Genomic DNA, 25,153 nt, shown 5'->3' with positions numbered 1-25,153 from the left:
CTCCTTAATAGCGATGTTAAGATTCTCGCCAAGGTACTAGCGAACCGCGTCAATCTCCTGATTGGAGACTTGGTCCTGCCGGATCAAGCAGGGTTCATCCCTGGCAGATCTACCTCCCACAATCTGCGGACTCTTTTCTCGGTCCTGAACAACGCTGATCCCTCTCTTGCGCTGGTGGTTGTGTTCTTGGATGCCACAAAGGCATTCGACTCGGTCGAGTGGGACTATCTTCATCTGATTCTACGCAGCATGGGTATGCCATTAGCCTTCTCCAGATGGATCCAAATCCTGTACCACCGCCCCATGGCGAGAGTCCTCATTAATGGTTGTGTTTCTGAACCCTTCCCAGTCACCAGAGGTACTAGGCAGGGGTGCCCATTATCACCGCTCCTCTTCGCCTTAGCGATAGAACCGCTGGCGTCCCGCCTCAGGCAGAATTACCTCGCAGCATCCCTGAGATGTCAACAGAGACAAATTTTATTGTCGCTCTACGCGGACGATCTCACACTTTATATAAAACACCCCCGGGATCACTTAAACCCTATACTTAGGGAATTTGTTAGATTCTCGCTGTATTCGGGGATACACATCAACTGGGGCAAATCCGCTGTCTTCCCCCTAATGGAGGGGGTCGACAGAATCCCGCTTGACTTCCCGCTAGAGTGGTGCGACACCGACGTGAAGTACTTGGGAGTATGGGTTTCTAGGGATCGGCGGGAGGTGATGCACATGAATTACGGCAAGGCTCTGGAAGCTATACGCTCGAGCGTGGTTAGGTGGCTGACCTTGCCGCTGACAATGGCAGGTCGGGTCTCACTTATAAAGATGGTTATACTCCCCAAGCTACTCTATCTATTCCTCAATATACCGTTTCATCCGGGTGGATATTTCTTCAGGGCATTGCGATCGGAGCTTATCCGTCTGGTGTGGGGAGGGAAAAGACCGCGGCTTAAGTGGTCTGTGCTCACGCGCCCATATATACAAGGTGGCCTTGATATTCCTGATTTCGAACTCTACTACAATTGCGCTCAGGCACACTATGCGTATTATTGGTTTCGCCCCTCCCCCTTCATGCCACAGATAGCGGTAGAGCACTGGCTGGCAGATCCGGTCCCGCTTGAGGGGGCGGTCCTCGCGGAGGTTCCTTTGTCTCGTGCCGACCGCAATCCTGTACATGCCACGGCGCATGCTTGGAGTGTTCTTGCCGGGCACATGGGCGCGCCGCTCCTCTATTACCCACTGATGCCCCTGGTGTATCATCCGGCTCTTCCGCTATTAGAGGAAGGCTTGTTCCAGGGAATCAAACTTAAAACAGGGATTACGTGCTGGGGTGACTTATTCCATGAGGGTCGGTTTCGTGATCTCCCGCTCCTTTTCGGAACCGCTGTCCCCACACCCTTGGAGGTCTTTGCTTTTATTCGACTTCTTAGTGGACTACAGAAAATATTGCCGGCATATCCGGCAGAGCCTACGGTTCTGGAACCGTTCCATTATCTCCTTGACTCTTCTTCCCCATCGCACATGGTTTCCTCGTTTTACCGGCGCCTCTATAATCGGGTCGGGGGGGAGGTTCTGAGGTCCCGCGCTGGATGGGAGACTGAGATCGGCATGGCTTTCACAGATGAACAGTGGGAGTTCTGTTGTTTGCAAACTGAAATGATCTCCTCGAGTAGTAGGTTCCGCGTTATCCATTATAAGTTCCTGCATCGCCTTTATTGCACCCCAGTCCAGATGCACAGGTTTAATCTCCGCGATAGTGACCGATGTGATAGGTGCTCCTCCCCTGAGTCGGATTTCTTACACATGGCCTGGACCTGCCCGAGCATAGATGACTATTGGAACCGGGTCTACGACGCCTTAGGCGAGATGCTGGGGTCCCCGCTACATCCCTCTCCTCTGCAGGCCCTACTGGGATACACCCGGGATATACCTAAGGCGGACTGTCGCTTTGTTACCTGCGCGCTACTGCTTGCCAAGCGTCGCTTGGCGTGTCGATGGGGGCGGGGAAGAAGTCCGAAGTTTAAGGAATGGCTGCGGGATATGCTTACCTGTCAGGAAAATGTTCTCCTGTATGCTGAATTATTGCCGCCTGCGTCTCACCCCTTGACATTTGGGGGCCTCTGACGCGGTACCTCGCTGCCCATGAGGAACGGAGATCCCCCCCTGCTGCTGCTGAGGTACACTGACTGGAATTATGAGATGGGCTTGGAGGGAGGACCGGGTTCCCCACCGGGTACAGATTGCTGAATAGAGGGGCCTTATCGGGAGAAGGGACTGCTATGACCAAGTGCTTGCCTCAAGTGATAACCAGTGGTACATTGCTATTTCTATGTCTCCGTTTATGAATAAGTGCAATGTTCTCTGTACTTTGCTGTATAACCTCAAAATAAAGAGTTTAAAAAAAAAAAAAAGATACAAGACCACCCACCGCAACCGCATGAACAAGACTGGCGGATGGATCGCCATCATACACATGGAACCCATCCAATGCGCTGCCACAAATGACGACATCACCCAAGCCATGGAACCCCTTAACTTTCGGTTCCAAACAGGCAGCAAAACCACCATCAGGGGCACCCTCGCCTATTGTCCTCCAGGACCACATCCAGCCTTTTGCAACTTCATCGCCGACTTTATCACCCCCTTCATCATAGACTCCAACAACTACATTTTCCTCGGTGACCTCTACTTCCATCTCGAGGACCACAATGACATCAACACTACCAATCTCCTCGACAGCATGAGCCACATCTGATTCACCCAACTTGTGCACGATCTCACGCACACCACAGCCAACACACTAGATCTTCACCCTCCAGTGACCATATCAGGTACAGCCATACCACGAAACTCACCATCGACCAACCACTCCATCTTACACTTCAACATCACCAGCTCACGGACCTCTTCCCCCAGTCTGCCCAACGCCCCCACAACAGCTGGAGCTAAGTTTCAAAGGACACATGAATCAACTCCCCAAACACCACCTACCCCATTTCCTCCAACAACCTAGTCCAGAACATCAGAAGCTTCAACAATTTGGTCACCAACTGCGTTGCACCTACCGGCTACAAGAGAGAGAGGATGTAGAGAGGGAGAGGATGTGGCCTTACGGCTAGAGAGGTCGACCTCGAAGCTGGGAAACCGGGTTTGAGTCTCGGCAACGACGCTCAACATCCTGTGATTCTGGGCAAAATACTTAACCTCCCCGTGCCTAACAAAAATGTATGTGTCCATCTGTAACAAAACTGGTGCTCATCTATGATATCGTCGGGTTGAGTTTGCGCTATATAAAGCTACTAATAATAATTTAAAAAAAAAATTTAAACAACACCCATAGAAGGCCCACCACAGGCCAGCTTGTACACTGAAGACCTCAGAATCGCTATGACATTGTAAATAACTGTAAAGGAGATGGTGCACCAGCAAGAACACGACTGATGGGACCGCCTTCAAAGAAGCCCTCAATTTCTACCACAGACAATTGAGAGAATTGAAGAATAATGCCTTAGCCTCACACATCGAATCAAGCTCCAATAACAGCACAGAACTCTTCATCATCAAAGAATTCTCCAACCCCTCAGCTGCAACAAATAACTTCACCCGCTCACAGGAACAACGCGATAACCTTGCAAACTTCTTTTAAATCCATTTACACAGACTTCATACCCCAGCCCAAGGCCACCTCTTATTTCAAGCAACACAACAACCCTTTTACGACTACAGACATCAGACTAACCAAATGGAGCCAACTCGCCCCACAGGACACTGCCTCCACCATGAACTCACCATGAACCATGGTGAGTTCATGGCGTTGGACTTTGGAGTAGTAAGTTGCTGATAACGATTTCCTCTGCAAGACGGGTGAGTCATACCTAGTTTCACATCATTGGTAACTGGCTATACCTTGCTCTTTTTTAACAACAGAGTGTGACTATAAGTACGCGCCCCCCGTCTGGACCCATGGGGTAATTCCCCTGTTCTTCACAAGTAATCGGATCACTTTGTTGAACATTTAACATCAATAATGTCCATTTTTACCATGGTACTTTTAGTTCAGTCTAAATAGGCATATGTGTGTTTTCCAATATAAATGAGCATTTATTAATATAGAGTGCACAATAGAGACACTCGTTTCCCTTATTACTAATAAAACTAAGGGTTTCTTTGGAAACAAGGCACCTGACAAAATATTCGAGTGGGATATGGTGTTTTGTGTAATTCGACCTCTGAATGAAGCGGGTTGTTACTAACAACATTGCATTAATGAAGCGACTTAGTTATAAGCACAATTAATCATGATAAAGTGCCAGCTTAAATCACTCCTGTGTTTACCTTGCCTCGAGGACAATCAAGATAATATGTTTGTTGGTACGACTTTGTGTCTGTGTGTTTTTCATGTTTGTTCACAGATACATATGGCTTTCAGAAAAGTGGGAAGCCTGACTACGAATTGTAAGTCTTGAAACAATTCTTCACAAACATCACAGGTTAGGGTGCACCTTAGTGTGTGCATAAGCCTCGCTAAAGCAGCAAAAACGAGGCAGAAACATGTTGACCATGATTTTATTCACTTACACTATGGATGAGTCTGGTTAAATCTGACTAGACCACTCTGACATCCAACCACCATTTTAATAGTGCTCGGTTTCCGTGAATAACGTTTTTTTGGTTTAAACCAAGCACTTTTTAAATCACTTTTTCTTTTTCATCACACTTGAACGATATCAAAACCCGCTCCGCTGTAACCAGGCGTTGTAGCACACCAGGGAGGCACTCAGCCTCTCTGGTGGGAACCCCATGATGAAGCGTGTCACCAACCAGGTGAGGGCTCTTTTTACTCCCAAGAGTGATTTCACTTTTTCTTTCCCTTTTTCCTTACTTTCCATTCACTAATTGTGTTTGCTCTGCACTCTTCTGTTGTTTTGACTTAGACTTATTAGGGGGTATAAGAGTGTTTTAGTTATCCCTCTCTATCTCGTTGTTGAGATATATGAAAGAAAAATATCTCCATAGGTTGTGGCTTTGAGCATATTGAGGCAATGTCTTTCAGAAACAGAGGTTTTAAAGATGACCACCGTGGAATGCACCATGATGGAATGGGTGTCAGTGGAGAAGCGGGTTTAGTGTTTTCAACATACTGTCAGATTGTATGTTTTTTTCACTGAAGAAGTGGTTAATGGCATTGCACTTGTCTATGTAGCATGGGAGAGGAGGCTGAAACTGATTTGATGCGGTACTTGACTGATTTGAAGAGTCTTCTTCTATAGGCAGTTTCATTGATGATGCTGGTATAGTACATGGCTTTGTCTGAAATGAAGAGCTGTCTGGGTTGTTGCATGGAGGGACCTTCGTAGCTTGAGGTGGTTAGGGGCTCTGTGTCTTATTTTTAACTGAAAAGAAGTAAAGCTCTTGCCTTTAAATATGAAATACCCTGTGTGACATGGTCCTGCTGACATGGATTCAGGAAGCCTTTCTTCTACAGTTTAATACATCTTTTTACAACTATGTGGTCATGCATAGCTTTATATAACAGCATTAAATAAAATACAATGTGCAACAATGATGTGAGAGCAAAAACAGCTTAGTTTGAGTGTCTACTTTATTACTGCAGGCATAGAACGTGCAGCTCACACACCTAATATACAATAGCAATAAGGAGACTTTGTGTATTCGAGAAGAGCTGCAGTGTTTGTGTTTGAAGGCAACAATATCACAGTTATGCTTCTTCATCAGCTTATCTGTCCCACCTTGATAAGAGAGCCCTTACGGCAGTCTCAACCTCCATGGTAGGGGGAGATCAGTGTAAATGATGTTGGTTATGCGTAGGATCCAGAGTTTTGTTAAAACTACCTATGTGTAAACCCAAGGGATTCTCCTTAATTTGGAAGGTACACAGGGCAGGGTTAAAAAATCGTTTGGATGAGGAGTGAGAGATTAGGTCTCATGTATCCTTCTTACTGTCATGCCAAAATATTTTGGCCCAACTATGCAATCTCTCCAGGGGTCTCAGGCCTTCATCAGGTCAACTATGCAGCTCTGGGCAACAAGCCTGCTTAATCTCCACAACGGCCCCCCGCGGCGGGATGCCTGGCTTTCACCTTGGGGATGCCCAGTATGGGTTATCTTACAGGGAAAAACCAGGACGGGTTCCCAATGCAAGCGCCAAGATGCCCTTAGGGTGATAGCTGCGCTCTATAAGTACATCAATCAATCAATCAATCAAGTTGAATACTGTCCCTGCTCCGTTTCTGTACATGCCAAAAGGCAAAAGAAAATCATACCCTAATACTACTTGTTTATTTATAATCCTTCTCAAATATAGGGGATTTTTGACCCAGTGCTCTTGGCGCCAGGTTACTCTTTCTGCAGTCAAACATTTGTCAGGCGCGGGTCCTATCATCCATCTAGCTTTATCGTCCGTGAGCCAGGTCAGTGCAAACCTCACTTCTTGAGAACTTACTTCTGCAGTGAATTTTAAAGTTGCTTTGTGACGACAGGAGGAAGGAAATAGTACAAAGCCATGGCTTCAAGAACACTTTAAAATTATATAAGGTCTTCCCAGAAGCCACTTGTATCCTATGTACAGATGTTCCTTCCAGCAAGACTAATGAAAATATGAGGGCCTTGTTCAATATAGATATCACAAACTACACAGGTATTAATAAAAAGATTCAAACATCAGCCTAGCATAACTGTTGACTACCAAGACAAAGTATTCCTACCACAGAAAGAGAAGGCCCTAACCTTAGCAATCTCAAGGCTCTGCCAGGACGTCAGAGGCAGTCATAAAGCAACATACAGAAGGTACCAAGGTGATGCCTATGCTGACCACACTCAAGTGCTATGTGGCAGTTACCAACTTACCGTTAAAAAACGATTAAGATCTGGGAAATCAAATACACTGGCAATCTCAGATAAGATGTCAAGAGCCACCTCTCTTCGATGAGCCACTTCTTGCTTCTGTGTCTCGTTGCTCTGCCCTGGGGTGCTGGAAAGCGCAGCCCTCTGACTGGAGTGCAGCGATTCCACTAGAAACTGGAAAGGTAAACATCACTTTACTTTAGGCTACTACTAGAAGGAAACATGCATGCTAGCAAAGACATTTGATTATTCCTGAAGCTGGCACAACGGTCTTAACTATGAAACACAGCATTTTGCAAGCATTTGAATAATAATGTTGTGGGTGGGTATACTGAATATGATCTGAAGCAGTGGCTCTACTTTGATAAATGAATACCATAAACCTGTCGAATTCTTCAGTATGTACGTTAAGTGCTTGCACTGGCCCAAATACAAGAGACATATTTGCACTTGTCTACAGTTAAGCAAGAACTCCACATTTGGTAGAGATGGTGAAGTTTTAAGGGCCTATGTGAATTCTAAGTTCATAGCTGTGCCCTTAGTGCTTGTGAAACCTTTCTTTAATTATTAATCCCTTATTTTTATAACATATCTGTTTTTCCAACTTGACTGCATCTAGAGGTCGTTTCAAATTGAGTAAGTGGTTGCTCTAGCATCAAAGGGGTGCATAATGTTATTGGGCCACTAGAAATTTCTTTAAAATCAAAGCCAAGCAAATCCCCCCCCCCTTCACCTTTCTGTACAGGTAGAGAATACTTCAGTAAGGATAATTGGCATAATCATGAAATAACACAAAAACGTAACCATTTTGAGTAGTCAAATTCAGCGTATTAAGGAAAGCAGGAACTCAAGCCAGTGTTCAATTTTTAAGTCTCAAATGTGACAGCAGAACGGTCAAACATCTCTATTGCTTACGGTATAGATAGCGTGAGCTTTGGGCCCACCCCTTTTAAGCACTAGTTTTCTTCAACCAGCTTCTATCAATGATTGGCTGGAGACTGTCAATCATGTCTTCACTTTGCCCAGTGGAGTATTCATCTTTCACCTAAAGCTACTGGATGCATCCTTCCACCTTCATTCCAGTGCTTGCACTGAAAATCATGAGGAACTACTTTACAGCTATAGCCTACACTGCCCGTTCTAGGGTCCCTCTTGTATGTTTGCCCTTGAACATACTAATGCTGCATGTGCAAGCAGGTAACCCCTACCTCTTAGGTATGTCAATGATTGTTCACTTTAAATTCTCCACAGTTGTGACATAATTACAATTCGCAATCACAACAGGGTTATAACTAGTGATTAATCAAACACCTGACCACTAGATTGCCCCCCTACTCTAAAGCAGCATTCACGAGCTCACACATTAGCCACAGTCGACACATAATCCTTAGATATACCAACATTGCAGTCTGTCTTATTAATGGTGGTGTAATTTTTCTGAAACAAAAGCATTCTTCTTTTCCTCACAGTACTAATATTTGAATCATCTTCACCCCAGGGCACCCTTGAAGTATTCACAGAAGGAGTTTCAGATAGAAAATTAACAAGCCTCAAAGCACGCTTTAGTACCTTTATCTGAAAAAGGGTGCAATAGAGGAAATTCACACTAATGCAAGACAACAATATGTTCATGTACTGTTTATGAATACTTTAAGCAGTGTATTACCTTTTCTGTGCCCTGTAAGCAACAATTTGTTGATCTTACTTTTTGGTATTGGCATTGGTAAAATTCAATCAAAAACACAGCTTTGGGTGATGCGCACGCTGTCACAGTCAGGGGGAGTCTCGCTGGTACCAGAACCTAGACGCTGCCTGTTGAACATATGGGAACCTAACGACCTCTCGCGCCCGGCACAGAGCTGGGCCACGCTGGGAATGATGATAGCCAAGCGCAACATAGCTCAAAAATGGGGGACGGGAGAATTGCCGAGGCTCACAGCATGGGGGGCGGACATGGATGAGGCCATGTTTGCTGAGCGATCAGCCTTTGTTAGGCGGGGCTGCCCGCGCAAATGGAGTAAAGTATGGGGGGCGTGGAATGCCTACAGAGGGGGCATCTGTGACCCGCCCTCAGATTCAGAAGACGATGCCTCGGACTCAGACTGACGCGGGAGGGCCTGGAGGTATAGGTGCGAAGTGGTGGGTATCGAAGATGGGTATTGTGGCGAAACTGTTGCCTGCAAATTTGTCTCTGTTGGTGGCTGATGTACTGCTCAGCCTTATGAACAACTGCCTGTATGACTGCTGTGTTGTATTGCTGTTACTTCATAAAATAAAAACAAATTTAAAAAAAAAAAAAACACAGCTTTGTGGATCCCCTCCTAGATCCTCCATCATTTTGCAAGACCAAAGGACTCAAGGCTGATGTTCACTGCCTAGTGGCATTTACAAGCTGTTCTCCCACGTGTTAGAAGATTTTTTAAACTTAGAAAACATGTTTTGTTCGGTAGCATGGTGGATATGGCTGCATCAGCTCTAAGCTCATTGTACAACCAAAACTCAAAAATAAATCCAATTCTTCAAAAAGTGTTTTCTGCATTGTACCACACTGCTTCCTTGGGTAGTACACTGCTGTTTTACTGTTTGTCCCAATCAGTATTGATCTGTTACTCGCCATTAGTAGAATTTGTTTTCAGTGCAAGACGTACTGCATTGAGCTCGAACACACAGATGCCAAGACAATGCTTCATAAATGCCCACCAACCTTGAACTGTGAGATATCCCAAGTGGCCCCACCGCCCCAACAGAGAAATAGGTCATACCACCTTCATCTCTGAAAGAGTCACCTAAAAAGGAAGATCTTTTTCCATTGCGTCCATAACGGAACAGGTAATACTGTCTTTGTAAAAAAAAAACCAAAAAAAAAAAACACACTTTTGTTAAAGTGGGCTCAGGTATACTTTCACAGATCTACTCATTCTCAAGGGCCTTTGCGTATGCAGTACCAGAAAATGACGTAGGACATGCTGCTGGAAAGTGGCTTCACTGTCCTCACCAAAAGAACCTGCTAGGAAAAAATTGTCAAGGAAAGAAACCGGCTGCTTCAATATTAATGACCGCTTCTAATTCTTAGGGTTGGAAAAACGGTTTCCCATTTCACAAAATTTCTCAATTGATCTAGTAGAGAAAAATCCTTCTAGTTTACATATGCTGATTTAAAGAACTCTGCTTTGATGAACTAATCATCTTGGCAAGAAAACAACTACCTATCCTCTACTGATGCCATGAACCTTCAGAATAACTGTGGGTGGAAAATGAACCGAAAGGCAAAACTTAAATTCAGAACGATTACCCTTTTTGAAAACCGTAGGAATCACCTCGTCACAGGATTCACTGAAATGTAAAAGGACGCATCCTGAAAATTGGTTATGCATGACCAATCTCAGTTTCAAACAATGAAAGCTTTTTTTTAATTAATAATTTGCAGGTTTAGTTTATGTCTTAGTCCTGAAAAAGGACCTTCCACCATAGCAGGCGGTCTAGAATCCACAACGGTATTTCACTGCTTCATTAATTAAAGCCTCTGTTTCTTGGAGAAGAGATGAATGGAAAGAATGATGGAAAGTGTTGCTCTTATGGAGAAACCTCCAGTATAATCTGTTTAAACTAACTTATGTTTTCTAAAGAGATGAAAGAAAAATCTTTTAAAGGGAATCAATGTATTTTTTAATTTTTATTTTCAAAGGTAGGGTGACCGTCTCCCTCATTACGGACACAGTTTCCAGTACTGAAGTTTCCTGAGATATCTGAAGACTTGTTTTGCTTCTGATTAATTACTTGGACAAACACATCTGTAAACAAAGACTTGTAGGTGTAAAGTTTGGAACTGGACACAGTGTCTTTAATCCCCCTATAACAGAGCTTCCCAAACGTTTTACAATCACAACCCAATTTTTAGATCAACAAACTTTTGCAAGCCATCTAGCTTCAATGGAAATAAGGTGGTCGATTGTTTAATGTAACTCAATCATCGTGTGGTAGCGCAGTCATTTACAGACAGTTAATATTTCATTGATTTGGCCACTACATTTACAGACTTACACGTTTTACTGTTAAAACAATATCGCACACAAAGGATAATATGTGCTAATTGTGTTTAACCCCTTCAGTGCCCGCCCCTTTCCCCGCCCTGTGCCGGCCGTTTCATTAGCGGGCGGGGTTTATGACGAGCTGGTCTCGTCATGGGCACAGCGCAACCGCGGCCCATGACGAGACCAGCTCGTCATGGGCATTGAAGAGGTTAAGTAAATATTTATCATGTGTGCATCACAGAGTAAAGTATCTTCTTTTATTTTGATGCTAATAAAATCTCTGTTTCCAGCACACTTGAGAATCACAAACAAATGTGCTTCATGTTTGCTTTTCTAACAGCTGAATGTGTACCGTTCATTTACAGGTATTTACATTTTCCTGTGCATTAAAAAAATTACATCCTACAACCTTTTACTTTCACACTCCTTTAGCTCTACCAAGATTGTCACATTATTCTCTAAACATTTTCTTTGTCTAACTGCAAAGTGAGAGGAGTTTGTAAACATCAATTATCAAGTTAAAATATCTGAAGTGCAGCAAATGTGACAAGAGAAATACAGAACTTAAAGGCATCTTTAAATATTGCAACCCACCAAATTGGCTTGCAACCCACAGTTTGGGAAACACTGCCCTATACAAAAGATAATATGAGCCAGATGTAAATGTAAAATGTAAATGTAAATGTCAAGGTACTTATAGAGCGCACTGTCACCAGACGGCCACCTTGCTGTGTCGCCTTTGCGGTTTCCTGGCGCTGATACTCATACCGCTGTGGAACCCCTCCTGGCTTTCCCTGTGAAGTGTCCACTCCTGGGCACCCCCAGGGTGAAGCCAGGCATCCTTAGCGCTGTTGGGGCCGGTGTGGAGGCTAAGCAAGCTATTGCCCAGAGTTGCAGCGTGGGGCCCGTGATTAGAATAGGCACCGAGGCGAGAATAGACAGGTCCGAGGAAATTGAGCCCGAGCCCCGCCGAGGCGGGAATCGAACCCTGGTCCCTGGCCAGAACTCTGCTTCAGGGTCTGCCGCTCTAACCATTGAGCCACACTCCTCCACACAGATGTACTATTTACTGCTCGCAAAATACTGGTTGCAATTTATTACCAATATTTTTGCGACCAGTAATTAATTGTTTGAACTGACCTAGGTAAAAATAGGTTGGTTCGGAAAATTCAGATTAGCAGTGGGTCGCAATCAGACCTATTTTATTAATATACATGTGATAGGTCGCAACTTGAGACTCTCTTCGACTGGAGGCAATCACAAGGATGGTGGCCTTCTGGGGTCAGCAGACCATGATGTCTGTGACTGCCTTTCAATAAAGTTTAAAAAAAAAATAATGCAATCCTTTCGTTAAAGTAAAATTGGTTGCCTTTGAATAGAAAGGTTTCCTTTTTTGTATGAGCGTTAGCCATTGCCTACTCACCAACAAACGTTTCACCTCAACTTTCCTTTCATGAATAGATTTCCACCACAACTTGGGGGATCAGTAAAAATGGCATTGATTTGCAACCAGATTTCAGGGATCCAACATTGATACATAGGATACCGATTTGGTATTAGGACATTTCTTCAAGATACTGAATCGATATCCATTCGGAATCCCATTTTAGGAGTCAGGAAACTTTTCTGACCCCTAACATGGGATTAGAACATACAACAAAGCAGTTTAATAGTTATAAACGTGAAATCAGAGCATTTGTCATTGTTAAAATGCTTTGTACATCTGGCCCCATGTACAGTCTCCACTAGCATAGCAGAATTTCTCTGTTTAAAATGAATTTGCTCCTAGGCAGAATACTGAGCTACTGTCAGGCTTGAATACTATTAAATATCAGTCTTCTTTATAATGAAATGCCTCTATTGTTTCCATACAGGGAATGCTATCTGAAAAAAAGAAATACATTTTCACCACCAAAGCTGCCTAACTAATTACTCCTCACTAGAGGAAATCAAAGGGCCCTCTCCATTAATTCCCAAGAATGGCTACTTTTCATAAATAGTTAACAGTGTAGCTGCCATGACAGCCTACCACGGCAATTGTTTCTGGAAGACACTAGATTTTCTCCTACAAGAAATAACAAGTTGTATTTTCACAACTGCAAAATCCGACACTTTGAACTTCGAAAGCAGTACTACATCCTAGAAAAAACAAATGAACCAGCTGATCTCACTGGACCCCCTGACATACTGCCAAACTTGGCTAACGTCATTGTAATTCTAAGTTTAACATATATGATTGAAAATATTTCTAATGATTCACAGAAATGTTGTTTATATAGAAAGATTTATAGACATGTATGGTTAGTTTAGCTTCAAAAGACCTAGCAAGGAGTTGGGTCATTGGAAATCTAAAATTAAAGCATTGTGGAAGATTTACCAAAAAATGCAAGAAGAAATCTCCAGCTAACGTGTGGAAGTAGGCAGCTGTTCAGTCTGTGCTCCTCAAATTACTAAAGCGATTTCACACAGTGGTCTCTGCTAGAGCAGACGACTGCCTGCTGAGAATTCAGTAGCTGCTGACAGCTCCTGTTCTCCCATCTTCAATGCAACACAAATTATTCCTGCTTCAGGGCACTTAGCTTAGCTACAACATGAACGTCTCTCACCTGGCAGATTGGTTTCTTGTACTGGCTGAAGAAGGCTTGCAGTTTTATGGATCTAGCTACAGCCAGTGACCTGATTTCGGTATAAGCTGCTCCAGCAACAGAAGGTAACTTAGACAGCAGGCAATGTAGTAAGTGCAAGAGAGCAAATGGTACCAGTTCTCCTTTTGCTGCCCTTCAAGGGAAAAATTAAAAGTAAAATTACAGAATCCATCACTCTCCATTGCTTGACATTGTCAGAAAAAGAACACAGCAATTCAATGTTAATGTGTGTAATTATAGTTTTTAGAAGCGATAACATCAAATTGGAATTTGGATCAACCAACGCAGAATCCATTAGCAAAGAGCTTCTCGTTTGATACACAAAGATCTTTTCGCTCAAGAAAAAGATTCCAGTTCAATTAGGTTTGTTCTTACTACAATTGTGCCATTGCTGAAAAACAAACGATAACGCATGAAGTCACAGTAACAAAACAGAATATATCCAAGAGTACCTTCCAATATCCCCTGTTGTCAAAATCAAGGTGTCCTTCAGCTCATTGTTTCTGGATATTTTAGCATTGGTATATGCTTCTTTTATTCTCAAGACTAAAAACTGAAACACAAAACATAGTAGAACAGGATTTAAGCCATTGGCCTAAAGAAAAAAAGAAAAACATGGTCATCGAGCTAAAGCCGTAATTCTAAAAAAGCATTTAAGGAAGGACAGAGTTTACCTCTTTTATGAAACCCTCCTCGGAGTCTGTGGATTCCAAAATATGCTTGATGTTGTCACTGAAGGCCATGCGCACGTCCTTGTCTGGGTCTTCCATCAAGTTCAGTAGTGCTCTGATGACCTCCTTCACGTTCAGTTCTTCAGAACTAAAATCAAGATGTCTACAGAGTTGTGGTATGTTTGCAATAAATGCTGTGGATGGAAACAGATAATAAAAAAGCTTAGCAAATCAATGTATGCTAGAGTAATCAGAAATCAAAGCATGACCTTATCTCATAGATGCTGCTTTTTTTGACCAGCTATCAATGAGGGAGGCGAAGCAGGCATTTCCATGCAGTTTAATGGATTCCAAAAAGGAGACCAACTGCACACAGATAGATGGTCGGTAGAAATGTTGCTGGCACTCATATTTAGTTTAATTTATTTGAGGTTTGTGTAAAGTGCTAGATACCAACTTATAGCTGCCTCAGAGTGCTTGTTCCTTGAAACAAGTGCCTTCCTGCAAGGAAGAACTCGAAATTACAATAAGAGGTAGTGAGATAGTGAGAGGCAAGGAAGTTACATTAACTGGAAATAGATACAGCGGTACAAAAGGGGGTGGTGATGGACGTAGCATCAGAACCAATTAAACACTCACACCCAGTCAACAGATCTGGGTTTGATCCATCACCGTTCTTTAGCCCACTCTGCCACCCCAGTTCAGACATGGCCATATGCAAATCAGTCTGACCCTGTGCCTCATGGGAACAGTCCAGCCCGAACTGCCAAGCCATGTCTTCCCTGGACCGGAAACTAGCTTCCTAGGACCGGTTTCTGGCATTTCAGCCGTCTTCAGCCAGGCTTGCTTGAATCCAGTGGCAAAGTGAGCAAGGGACTCACGTCTGAGCATACCCTGACAACTTATGGCAAACAAAGCGGTACAAAAGGGGGTGGTGATGGACGTAGCATCAGAACCAATCAAACACTCACACCCAGTCAACAGATCTGGGTTTGATCCATCACCGTTCTTTAGCCCACTCTGCCACCCCAGTTCAGACATGGCCATATGCATATGGAAATAGATACAGAGCCTTAGTATCTTTAGATTACGAGGAAGAAGGGTGCTTGAGTGAGAACGACTAGGAGCATGGGTCGTCACACAGCCTGTCTATATCATCCAGGAATATAAATGGTTATAAGAGGATATTGAACCAGGAAAGTTTAAAAAAGATTATTGAGTGTAACGATATTGTGTGCTTACAGGAGACATGGCTGGCGACGAAACCCCCGTAATCAAAGGGTTTGCCCACCAGTCAAAAGTAGCAAAGAAGCAACCCCTTGGAAGACCTTCTGGGGGTCAATTGACATCGATTTCCACACAAATTGACAGGAGGGTGGAATTTTTTTAATTAAAATGTAAACGGGCATTAGAGTGTAGAATGTTGTTGTTGGCCCCTCCCCCACGCTATGAAGGTATAGTCGTTGTTAACGTATACATACAGAAGGGGAAGGAGGATGAATATAAGGTGGAAATGGGAAATTTAAAAGAAGATTTGATGACTGTATCCGACAACTACCTGAAAGATGCTATCATTGTGTTGGGTGATTTTAACCATAAACTAGATCCCCGTAGGATATATCCATAGTGTGAGGAATTGTTGATCTCCTATAATAAAGAGGAGGCCATATTCCCTAGGGGGGTTATTTTGGCCCAAGATATGGCTTTAGGTCAACTACTGGGCTCTATGGGTTTGGTATGTGTGAATGGAAGAATGCAAAGCGCACATTTATGATTGGCCAGCAACCTTGTCCCATTGATTATGTGTTCATATATGCCTGGAATTTAGATTTAATTAAGTGCATTTGAGGTGGTAAGTGTGGAAGGTAGTGATCACTACCCTCTTAAGTTAGAATCATATGGTACAAGGGGTAAACAAAGAGATATAGCTCTTTAGGTACATGTGGACTACCCAAGGCGGCTTACAACCCGCATATCGGAGGAATTTATTGAAAAATTAATTGCGGTACAGCAGACCCTTCCACTAGAAAACATTCAGACTAACAAGGGCAATGTCTGGTTTGAAAACACAGTAAGACAACTGGTGACAAACATGGGGTAGAAAGTAAAAATAGAACCCATAGTAAAGAATAACCCTGGTTTGACGATTAATGTCGAAAAGTAAAAGCAAGTATTAGGCAAAGAGAAAGAAGAATAAGAGTAAGGTTTAATGCTGAAATGTCCCGCACTCTCCTGAAATTAAGGAGAAAACATCAAACAATTATTAGGAATAAAAAAATAACTTACAAAGATAGTTGTTGGGCACGTTTGCTAGCTGCGATAGAGTCTAAAAATGTGAAAGGATTTTGGAAATTGGTCCAAGAAGGTTCTGGTAAAACATTAGGGTCTCTACTTTGTGTTGTTCCGAAAGATGAGTGGGTGTATTATCTGGGTGAAATCTATGGAAAGTGGCCTTTGGCACAGAGAGTGAGTAGAATACCTTGGCCAGGAGTGAGGGAGGAAATAAAGGAGTATTTTACACCTAGTTATATTAGAAAAGTTATATCTAGCCTAAACCTTACCCGTGCCGCAGGCCCTGACAACTTGCCTGCAGTGATTATAAAATCAAGGCCGGAGTGCTGGGCTGAGTTCTTTGCAAAAATGTATCAGAGTATCCTTAATACAGGCATTATACTAGGTAACTGGAAAGGAGCAATAATAAGACCAATCCATAAAAAAGGTGTCTTAAAAGCCCCTAAGAACTACAGATTAATAAACCTGCTCGATATAGACGAAAATGTTTTCGCCAAATTAATTCTGGAAAGGTTTAAGAATTGGGTAGAAGCTAAGCGATTTGTGCCCCCGGAACAGGGGGGGTTTAAAGAGGGACACTTGACGATTGACCACTGTTTTGCGCTCTGATCTATCGCGTGGAAGTTGATAGAGGGGAGGGTTGTCCTGCTGCTTTCTGGACTTCCGCGCAAAATTCAATCTAGTGGACCGGGAGCTGCTGTGGGAGACGTTGATTGGGTATAACATTCCAAGGGATTTGCTAGGGCTGATCCAAGCACTTCATTCCAATAACTGGGCCCAGATGATCTAGATGTAGAGGGGAGTCTATCTCAGAAAATACAGATTGGCAATGGGTTGAGGAAGGGGTGTGTATTGGCCCCCTTACTTTTCTCCATATGTATTGCAGATTTACCCCTAATTCTAGGTAATGAAGGGGGGTAAGTCCGAAGTTAGATGGGAAACACATTTCATGTGTATTATATGCGGACAATCTTGTTATAATTGATCAAACAGAGATCGGCCAACACAGAAAGCTAAATAGGTTCAATGAATATTGTGGTGCAAAAAGACTTGAAAATAGGGTTTACATGGTTCCTGGGTTCTGAGAAGTTGGAAAAGGTAGCAGAATATAGGTACCTGGGGATGTGGTTCGAGAAAAGTCTGCTTTGGCACACCCACCTTGACGCTTTATAGCTCAGGGCATCGGCATCAGCATCGGTTAATGGATTGAAAAAATTCAATGGTAAATATGGTGAAATGTCCGATAGGGCGGACCTAAAAGCCTACGCAGCAATGGTACCACCACAATTTTTATATGGTGCTGAATTGTTATATTTGAGTGGCAAAAACGGGTGGGATGTTGAGGAGGGAAAAACCCTGAAAAACCTATTCTCATTGCTAAATCTTTAATGGTTCAGGCGGTGAGAATGGAGTTGGGAATTACCTCATGGAGTATAACAGCTTGCATGGCCCTATTACGATTCTGGCAGCGCCAGGGAATGGCAGAAGATTTCAAGATTTTGCAATGGTGCAGAAACGAGATTTTAAAGAGTGAGCTAACATGGGCAAAAGGCATAAAAACTACCATTAGTAAAGCGTGTTGCATGTTGAGGGTTAAGCTGTGTCCTCAGACTCATCAAATTGAGGTAGATAAGAGAAAACTCAGGGCCCTGGGAAAAGAAATCTCTCGAGCACAGCACCAAGATTACCCCCTGCAGAAAAGTTCTGTACGCTTTATGGCCACTGCGTGGCAAAACGAACTACATTTCCCTTATATTGATAGGTTGCCCTGCCGTTGGTTAAGAAGGGAATTACTAAGGCTAAGAATTGGGGTTAACCCCGGTTATGTTAATAATGGGGTAAAAAGATCCATGATTGATAGTAAGGGAAACTGTGTCTGCACCTAGGGAACAACTTGTGACATTTTATATATTATTTGACTGTCAGAAGGTTGTAGATATACGGAAAGAGTTTTTACGCCCGATTTTTAAAAAGTATGATATCAAAAATAGGGTTCAGGTAGTAAACCTTTTATTTGAAATGAGTACTTTGGATATTTCTCAAATGTGAATGTAATTGAAAGGCTGTTTTATAGTTTTAGGTGCTCTGTGTATATCAACTGTGGATAGGACAATTGAGTGTATTACATGAAATATTATGATGTTTTTAAGAATTGTGATTTAAAGTTTTTGTATGAATGTAAGTTTTAAAAATGTTTAAGGACTATTGTAAGTTTTAAAAATGTTTAAGGACTATTGTTCTAAGTAAACTTGTTTTGAACTGAACTGAACTGCCTTTGCAAAACTTTTCTAACCAGAATATGTCTCTATTCACCAATCAGGGAAAAAGATGTGCTTCGTACATGAATCTGACCCTCATACTCGTAGAACTTTTCTGCAAAAGTTGGGGCTCTGATTCTCAAATGAAAACAAAGTTAGTTAATGGGAGGTCTAGGCTAAAACTTGTTATAAAGTATGTTTTTGAATGATCTAAAAACACATAACAAAATGACACTTCTGGGTAGGGAACTGATCTACTATTTGGTCTGGAGACTTAAAACGTAGCAAGATTCAAAATAGTATAGCAAGAAGAGACATTAACAGATTATAAGAATACAGTGAGGACAGTAGAGGAGATGAATATTTTTGGGTCCCTTTTCTTATATTTCCACCACTCCATCAAACGCTTACATTGGTCAACGCAAATTAAAAATGTTAATGTATTACACATCTAGATCATGTACAAAAGAACGTTTTTTCTGTATCAATGCATAACTGTGCAAATGCAAATTCAAATAGAACTTAAATAGCAACTGGATATTGGATTATAACTTATCAAACTCGAAGATTAGGGTAGGGAGACCTTTCAAACACCCTATTAAGTGTAAGTGCTAACTTATCTACCCAAATTACCAACCTGAAACTGCAGCATTGTAAACATTTCTACCACGTAATTAAAGAACCTGGAGAGTGTTTTACGACAGCCATTATAATTGGCCACTAGTAAAGTGTACCAGGAAGCTTATGGTACAGTCACAGGAGGCGTATTTCTTTATTTCATCAGGTACTGCCTCACTTAATTTATTTTAAAAAATTAAAAAATATTTGGTTGAGTCCAAACCCGGCATTCCTGGTCTCCTGTATACTTCCATATCCGTAAGCAGGCTTCATTATGATTGTGACCACATCACAACTCTGTAAAATCACACTTTTTAGTTAAAGAACCTGGAAATCAATCACATTTGATCTCAGTATTGGGAAAAGGCATTATGTTTGGTGATGCTCTGGCAATTAAAATACAATTTTTGTTTTACAAGTCTGTTTTAAAAAGATTTAGTGGTCTCATTTTTGATGCCATCCAATGAAGTCTGTAGCAGTTGTTTGATGCATCACTGTAATAGGCTTGTTTATCTAAAACTTTGGGCTAGATGATTGGTATATACCCCATTCTTAAATTCTAATTTCAGAATCAAGCTCTTCAGACCAGTGGCTTCTGCACTTTGAAAACAGCCCCATGCTAGTTTGGGCAATTTTATTATATAACCAGATACTTCCTTCGATTATTTTTTGGAGAGTTAAGACGTAATTTTTTGTGCATATATCAGTTGCATCTCATGAAATTCCATTAAGTTAAATTTACTTCACATTATAGAATAGATCAGTAATTGATTTCCTTTTTTTTGTTCATGCCTCATACTCCTTCATTAGGTAATTTAGAAATGTTGGATTCTATCATCAATAATCACTGCAAGGAGTTTTTTACTTTCGACATCCTAGCTTAATCAATCAATCAATCAATCAGTGACACTTATAAAGCGCGCTACATACCCGTAGGGTCTCAAGGCGCTGGGGGGGGGGGGGGGGGGGGAGCCGCTACTGCTCGAACAGCCAGGTCTTATTGCTTAATGCTTATTGCTTAAATGCTTATTGCTTAAATGATATTGCTTAAATGATATTTTGACATGACCGTCATTGTTCCCCATGTCACATCCTCTTTCCTGAGTAGGAGTACAATAAGTTCATCTTTGGGTGTCACACAAATCACCCGTTGTAGCTTAGAGTCAAGTACATTTTTATTCAAAACAAGAACATATTTTGAATAATATTTAACATTATTGGACTTCAAAGGCTAATTTGTAATTTTAATAAAATTCACTCTTATTATCCGAGACACAGTATTATCCATGCTGCTATTTTTGGCCAGCAACAGTTTGAGTTCTGAGTGAGCTTTGCTTCTCCCAGCTGTTTATGGATGAATAGGCACTTAAGAAGAGCAAACCTAGGGCGTGGCTTAGCAGCCGACGGGCATGGACGCGTGAGCGAAGAGCTCCGCATCCCGCCCAGCTAAAATCCTGTGTAGCGTGGGGCCCCCGGCGCTCCGGAGCTCCTGGAGGGCTTCCTTCGCCTGGTCAGTGCCCCTGGAGCGGACCGATCGCCAGGTTCGCGGCGCCGAGGGCGGGCGCCGCGACTGTAAACGCGGTGGAGGCGGGTGGCTGCCGGCGTTGGTGGCCGACCGGAAGTGCGGGGAACCCGGCGGGCACAACAGGAAGTGCCGGTCACCCGCTGGTGGACGGCGGAGAGAGGAGGTGGGCGCCCCCGGCGGGAGGCCCGAAGTTGCAGTCCTCTGACCGGCGCTGCCACCGAGGACCGCGCAGTGGTGGAGCGGCGCGCAAGAGAGAGGGGCTGGGCCTGCGGCGGCGGCGCGGCCCTCTAGCGCAGGAGCGGAGACAGCGGACAGCGGACCCTGCGCGGCTGGTAGGCGGGCGGGGCCACGGGAGAAGCGACTGGCCCTGCGAGAGACATTGAGGCGCAGAATCCTCTGGCCCGGGATGCGGGCCTAGGATCCGGCGGAGTTCGCGACCGCGGCTGTGCGGTGGGGGCTTGGAACATCGTGGTGCCCCGAGAAGGACGGCGGGTACGCCCCAGTGGAGGAGTTGACCGGAAGCGGGGTAGAGAGGAGCCCCGCAGCGGACGGGGAGCACACGGGGCCTGGGTGCTGACAGCTACCCCGTGGACTAGGCCTAGGGCAGGCCTACAAGTGTCAAGCGCAGAAACATGGGCAAGCCGCGTCCCAAGCTGGGAGGGAACCCGGCGGACCCAACGGGGGACACTGTCGCAGGCCGGGAGGGCGGACCGAGTGTGGACGCGGCGGTGGGCCTCCAGCAGCGGCAGCTGGACCAAATCCTCCAGGCTATAGCGGACACGAAGTCGGCGTTGCAAGCGGACATTGCCCAAGTGTCCACGGACCTGGGGCTGCTTCGGGCGGATCACAGGAAGCTCGTGAATAGGGTCGCGAACACGGAGGATAGGTTGGATTCGCTGGCCCCGGCCCAGAAGGTGACGGAGGGCCAGACGGCGGACCTCCTGCGGAGGGTCGTGATCCTGGAAAAGAGGGCCGAGGACGCTGAAGGGCGTAACCGCCGCAATAACATTCGAGTGGTGGGTCTGCCAGAAAAGATTGAAGGGGGTGACATGCTGGCCTTCTTGGAGACCTGGTTGCAGGAGGTGGTGGTGCCGGAGGGGCTCACACGGTTCTACACTTTGGAGAGGGCTCATAGGGTGCCTGCTCGCCCCCGGATCCGGGCCGTCCGCCCCGGCTGGTGGTGGCCCGCCTGCTGCACTACAGGGACCGAGACATCATTCTACAGAGGGCTCGGACGCAGGGCCCCTTCCAGGTGCAGAATGTCCCGGTTTCCATTTACCCGGACTACCCCATGGAGGTCCAGCGCAGACGCTCCTCCTTTCAGGCGGTGAAGAAGGCACTGCGGGACGAGCGACATCGTTCTTCACTGACCCCGCAGCGGCCTGGAGCTGGCTGGAGGCGACGAGAACCCGGGCGGCGGCGCACTCGGATGGAGGGAGACCGTTGGGGGAACTGGCAAAGCCCCGTCGTAGCAGACGCAACAAAGCGCGGCAGGTGAGGGTCCGGTCGCCTTGTGCCTCCCAAACGATGCTGGAGCGGCGGGCTGCTCTGCAAGCGGTCTCTGAGATCTGCGGGTCGGTGGCCTCCCGGCTCAGCGAGGCATCGGGCTCCCGGAGGGGTACTGGGGACTCCCAATCTGAGGGCGCTGAAGAGGAGGCGGAGGAGTTACCTGGTGTTACCCCTGGGACTGCTGATGAGTTGCTGGACGCTTGAAGGTTTGGAGAGCTATCGGGCCTCGGCCGGGAGGGGTACGGACAGTGTGGAGCTGAGGCGCATTGACAGCGAGGCCTGGCGGGGTTATGCGGGGATGGGGGGGGCACTGCTCTGGGATGGGGCTTTGTGGCTGGTCGTGAGGGGCCTGGAGAGGAGGGTGGGGGGGCCTGAACGGAGTGGAGCGCTGGGGAACGACCGGTTGAGACTGGGCAAGGATGCTTGGATGAGGACTATCGTCAAGCCCGTCTGGCACTGAGCCGCCACCTCAACCTCACGGACGAAGTGAGACTCTGGTGGCTACCAGAGAGTTTGGTTGCTGTTGGGGGTAGTATTTGGATGGGTACCTGCAGTTTAGCACCTGTTCTGGGGAGGGGAGGGAGTTCGGGGAGTTGGGTAGTTGTGCGAATTATGGGGCTTGTCAGTGTGCCTCGGGGGACCCGCAAGGGGTGGTTGGTACAACGATGGGATGGGGACCCCCCCCTGAACTGCGATTTATGACTTGGAATGTGAGAGGGCTCACCTCTATGGTGAAGAGGCATAAAGTCCACGCGTACTTAGTACGGAGAGGGGTTCAGGTGGCATTCCTCCAGGAAACCCATTTGGACAGAGAAGAAGGGAAGGCGTTGCATAGGCGCTGGCGGGGCCAACTGTATTATACAACATTCTCGAAGTTTGCCCGGGGTGCCCTGATTTGGGTGAGGGCGGGAGTCCCTTTTCAGCTTCTCAGGTCGTTGGCGGATCCGGAGGGCAGGTTTGTGGCAGTGCAGGGGCGGCTGGATGGGCAGGACATAGCTTTGTGTAGTGTGTATGCCCCCAATGTGGACCAGGCCGCTTTCTTTTCCAGACTGTCAGGTCAGCTGGCGGAGTATCTGACGGGGGCGGTGGTGTTAGGTGGGGATTTCAACTCAGTGTTGGATGTTGAGTTGGACAGGTCACATTCGCCCCTTGCTCAGTCGGTGGTTTGTCGGGTGACCAAAAGCAGGCGGGCCTGGCAAGATACTTGGGGCTTGGTGGACACATGGCGTACCCATCACCCGCACGACAGGGACTAATCCTTCTACTCGGCTCCTCATGAGTTGCACGTCAGGTTGGATGGCATATTGTGCTCACCGGATGTTCAACCTTTGATGCGGCATAGCGAATATTTAGCCAGGACCATATCTGACCATAACCCATGCGTGGGGATGTTGCAATGGTCCAGGCAGAGGCAGGCTATCCCTACTTGGCGCCTTAACCCCTTGCTGCTCGAGGACCCGGTGTTCCGGGCTGAGATTAGCGACTGTATAACACAGTATTTTGAGCATAATGCAGGGACGGCGGCGAGCCGGGCGACGGAATGGGATGCGTTTAAGGCGGTAGTCCGGGGGGCCTGCATATCATCCACGGCCGGGGTGCGGAGGGCCTTGTTAAAAGGAGTGGACGGAGAGGAGGCACAGTTGCGGGAGGCGGAGCGGGCACATCAGGAAGGGGACGGTGAGGTAGCCGGGGTTGTAGAGGCACGGGAGCGCGTGGCGGTCTGCATGGAACAGCTTCGTTGTTACGATCATAGATCTTATCTGGTGCGGGCGCATGCGGAAAGGGATAAGGTGGGATTTCTTCTGGCGTGGTTGGCGAACCCGACGGCGCGCGGTGACCCTATACTCACACTGGTAGAGGAAGGGGGGGCCCCGGTCTATTCCCAAGTGGGGATTAATACACGGTTCGCCAGCTATTATACTGGGTTATATGACAGTACTATGGTGTGGGAACCTGAGGGCCTTGTTGATTTTCTGTTGGCGGCCCGCCTGCCTCGACTGGACCCAGACGCAGGAAAGGGCCTTGGGGGCGCGATCTCGCTGAGCGAAATCCGAGTGGCAATTAGGCATATGGCTCGACGAAAGACCCCGGGAGCAGATGGCTTGCCCATCGAGTTTTATGCGGCCTACCCGGATCTGTTGGCGCAGCAGCTGCAGGCCCTGTATAGCGAGGCATGGGGGTTGGGGCAGTTGCCCGCCTCTGCTCGGGAGGCGATCGTGATACCCTTGCTGAAACCCGGTGGAGAGGCGGGTGCACGCACAGCATACCGCCCACTTTCTATGCTGACGGTGGACTACAAAATTCTGAGTAGAATTTTGGCGTCGCGCCTCTTGACCCACATGACCGCCTTGATCCACCCAGATCAGGCGGGCTTCATTCCTCGGCGCAGCACAGCCACCTCCATTCGACGGTTGCTGCGGGTGATGGAACTGGACCGGGATGAATACCCGGAGGCCTGCACGCTGTCGGTCGACTTAGAAAAGGCCTTCGATAGTGTAGAGTGGCCGTATTTGTATCGAGTGCTGCGGGAATTCGGCTTGGGGGAGGACTTTGTGCGGTGGACCGCCTTGTTGTATAGCGGGGCCACGGCCCGGGTGAAAACGGGGACTACTATCTCGGCCTCATACCATGTGCGGAGGGGGACGAGGCAGGGCTGTTCCTTATCCCCCTTGTTGTTCGCGCTGGCTGTTGAACCGCTGGCCGCTCACGCCCGACAGGGGGGTGCTTATTCCGGAGTCTC

General features: G+C 45.9%; 1 protein-coding gene across 3 annotated transcripts in view; it reads right to left on the bottom strand.

The window, feature by feature from the left end:
* ATR (ATR checkpoint kinase) overlaps window positions 1-25,153 on the bottom strand; it is a 434,398-nt gene that overhangs the window by 274,165 nt on the left and 135,080 nt on the right. For all 3 annotated transcript variants that reach the window (XM_085633621.1, XM_085633618.1, XM_085633619.1), the window contains exons 11-14: window positions 14,215-14,405; window positions 13,993-14,093; window positions 13,502-13,673; window positions 6,868-7,038 (exon numbers count right to left, since the gene is read on the bottom strand). In XM_085633621.1, the coding sequence (XP_085489747.1) occupies window positions 6,868-7,038; window positions 13,502-13,673; window positions 13,993-14,093; window positions 14,215-14,405 (635 nt within the window). The remainder of the gene's footprint in view (window positions 1-6,867; window positions 7,039-13,501; window positions 13,674-13,992; window positions 14,094-14,214; window positions 14,406-25,153) is intronic.

The sequence above is a fragment of the Triturus cristatus genome, chromosome 11 (genome assembly GCF_964204655.1).
Source record: "Triturus cristatus chromosome 11, aTriCri1.1, whole genome shotgun sequence".
Lineage (NCBI taxonomy): Eukaryota > Metazoa > Chordata > Amphibia > Caudata > Salamandridae > Triturus > Triturus cristatus.
Note: the sequence above shows the minus strand (reverse complement) of the source record. Positions and strands in the feature narration are given on the sequence as shown.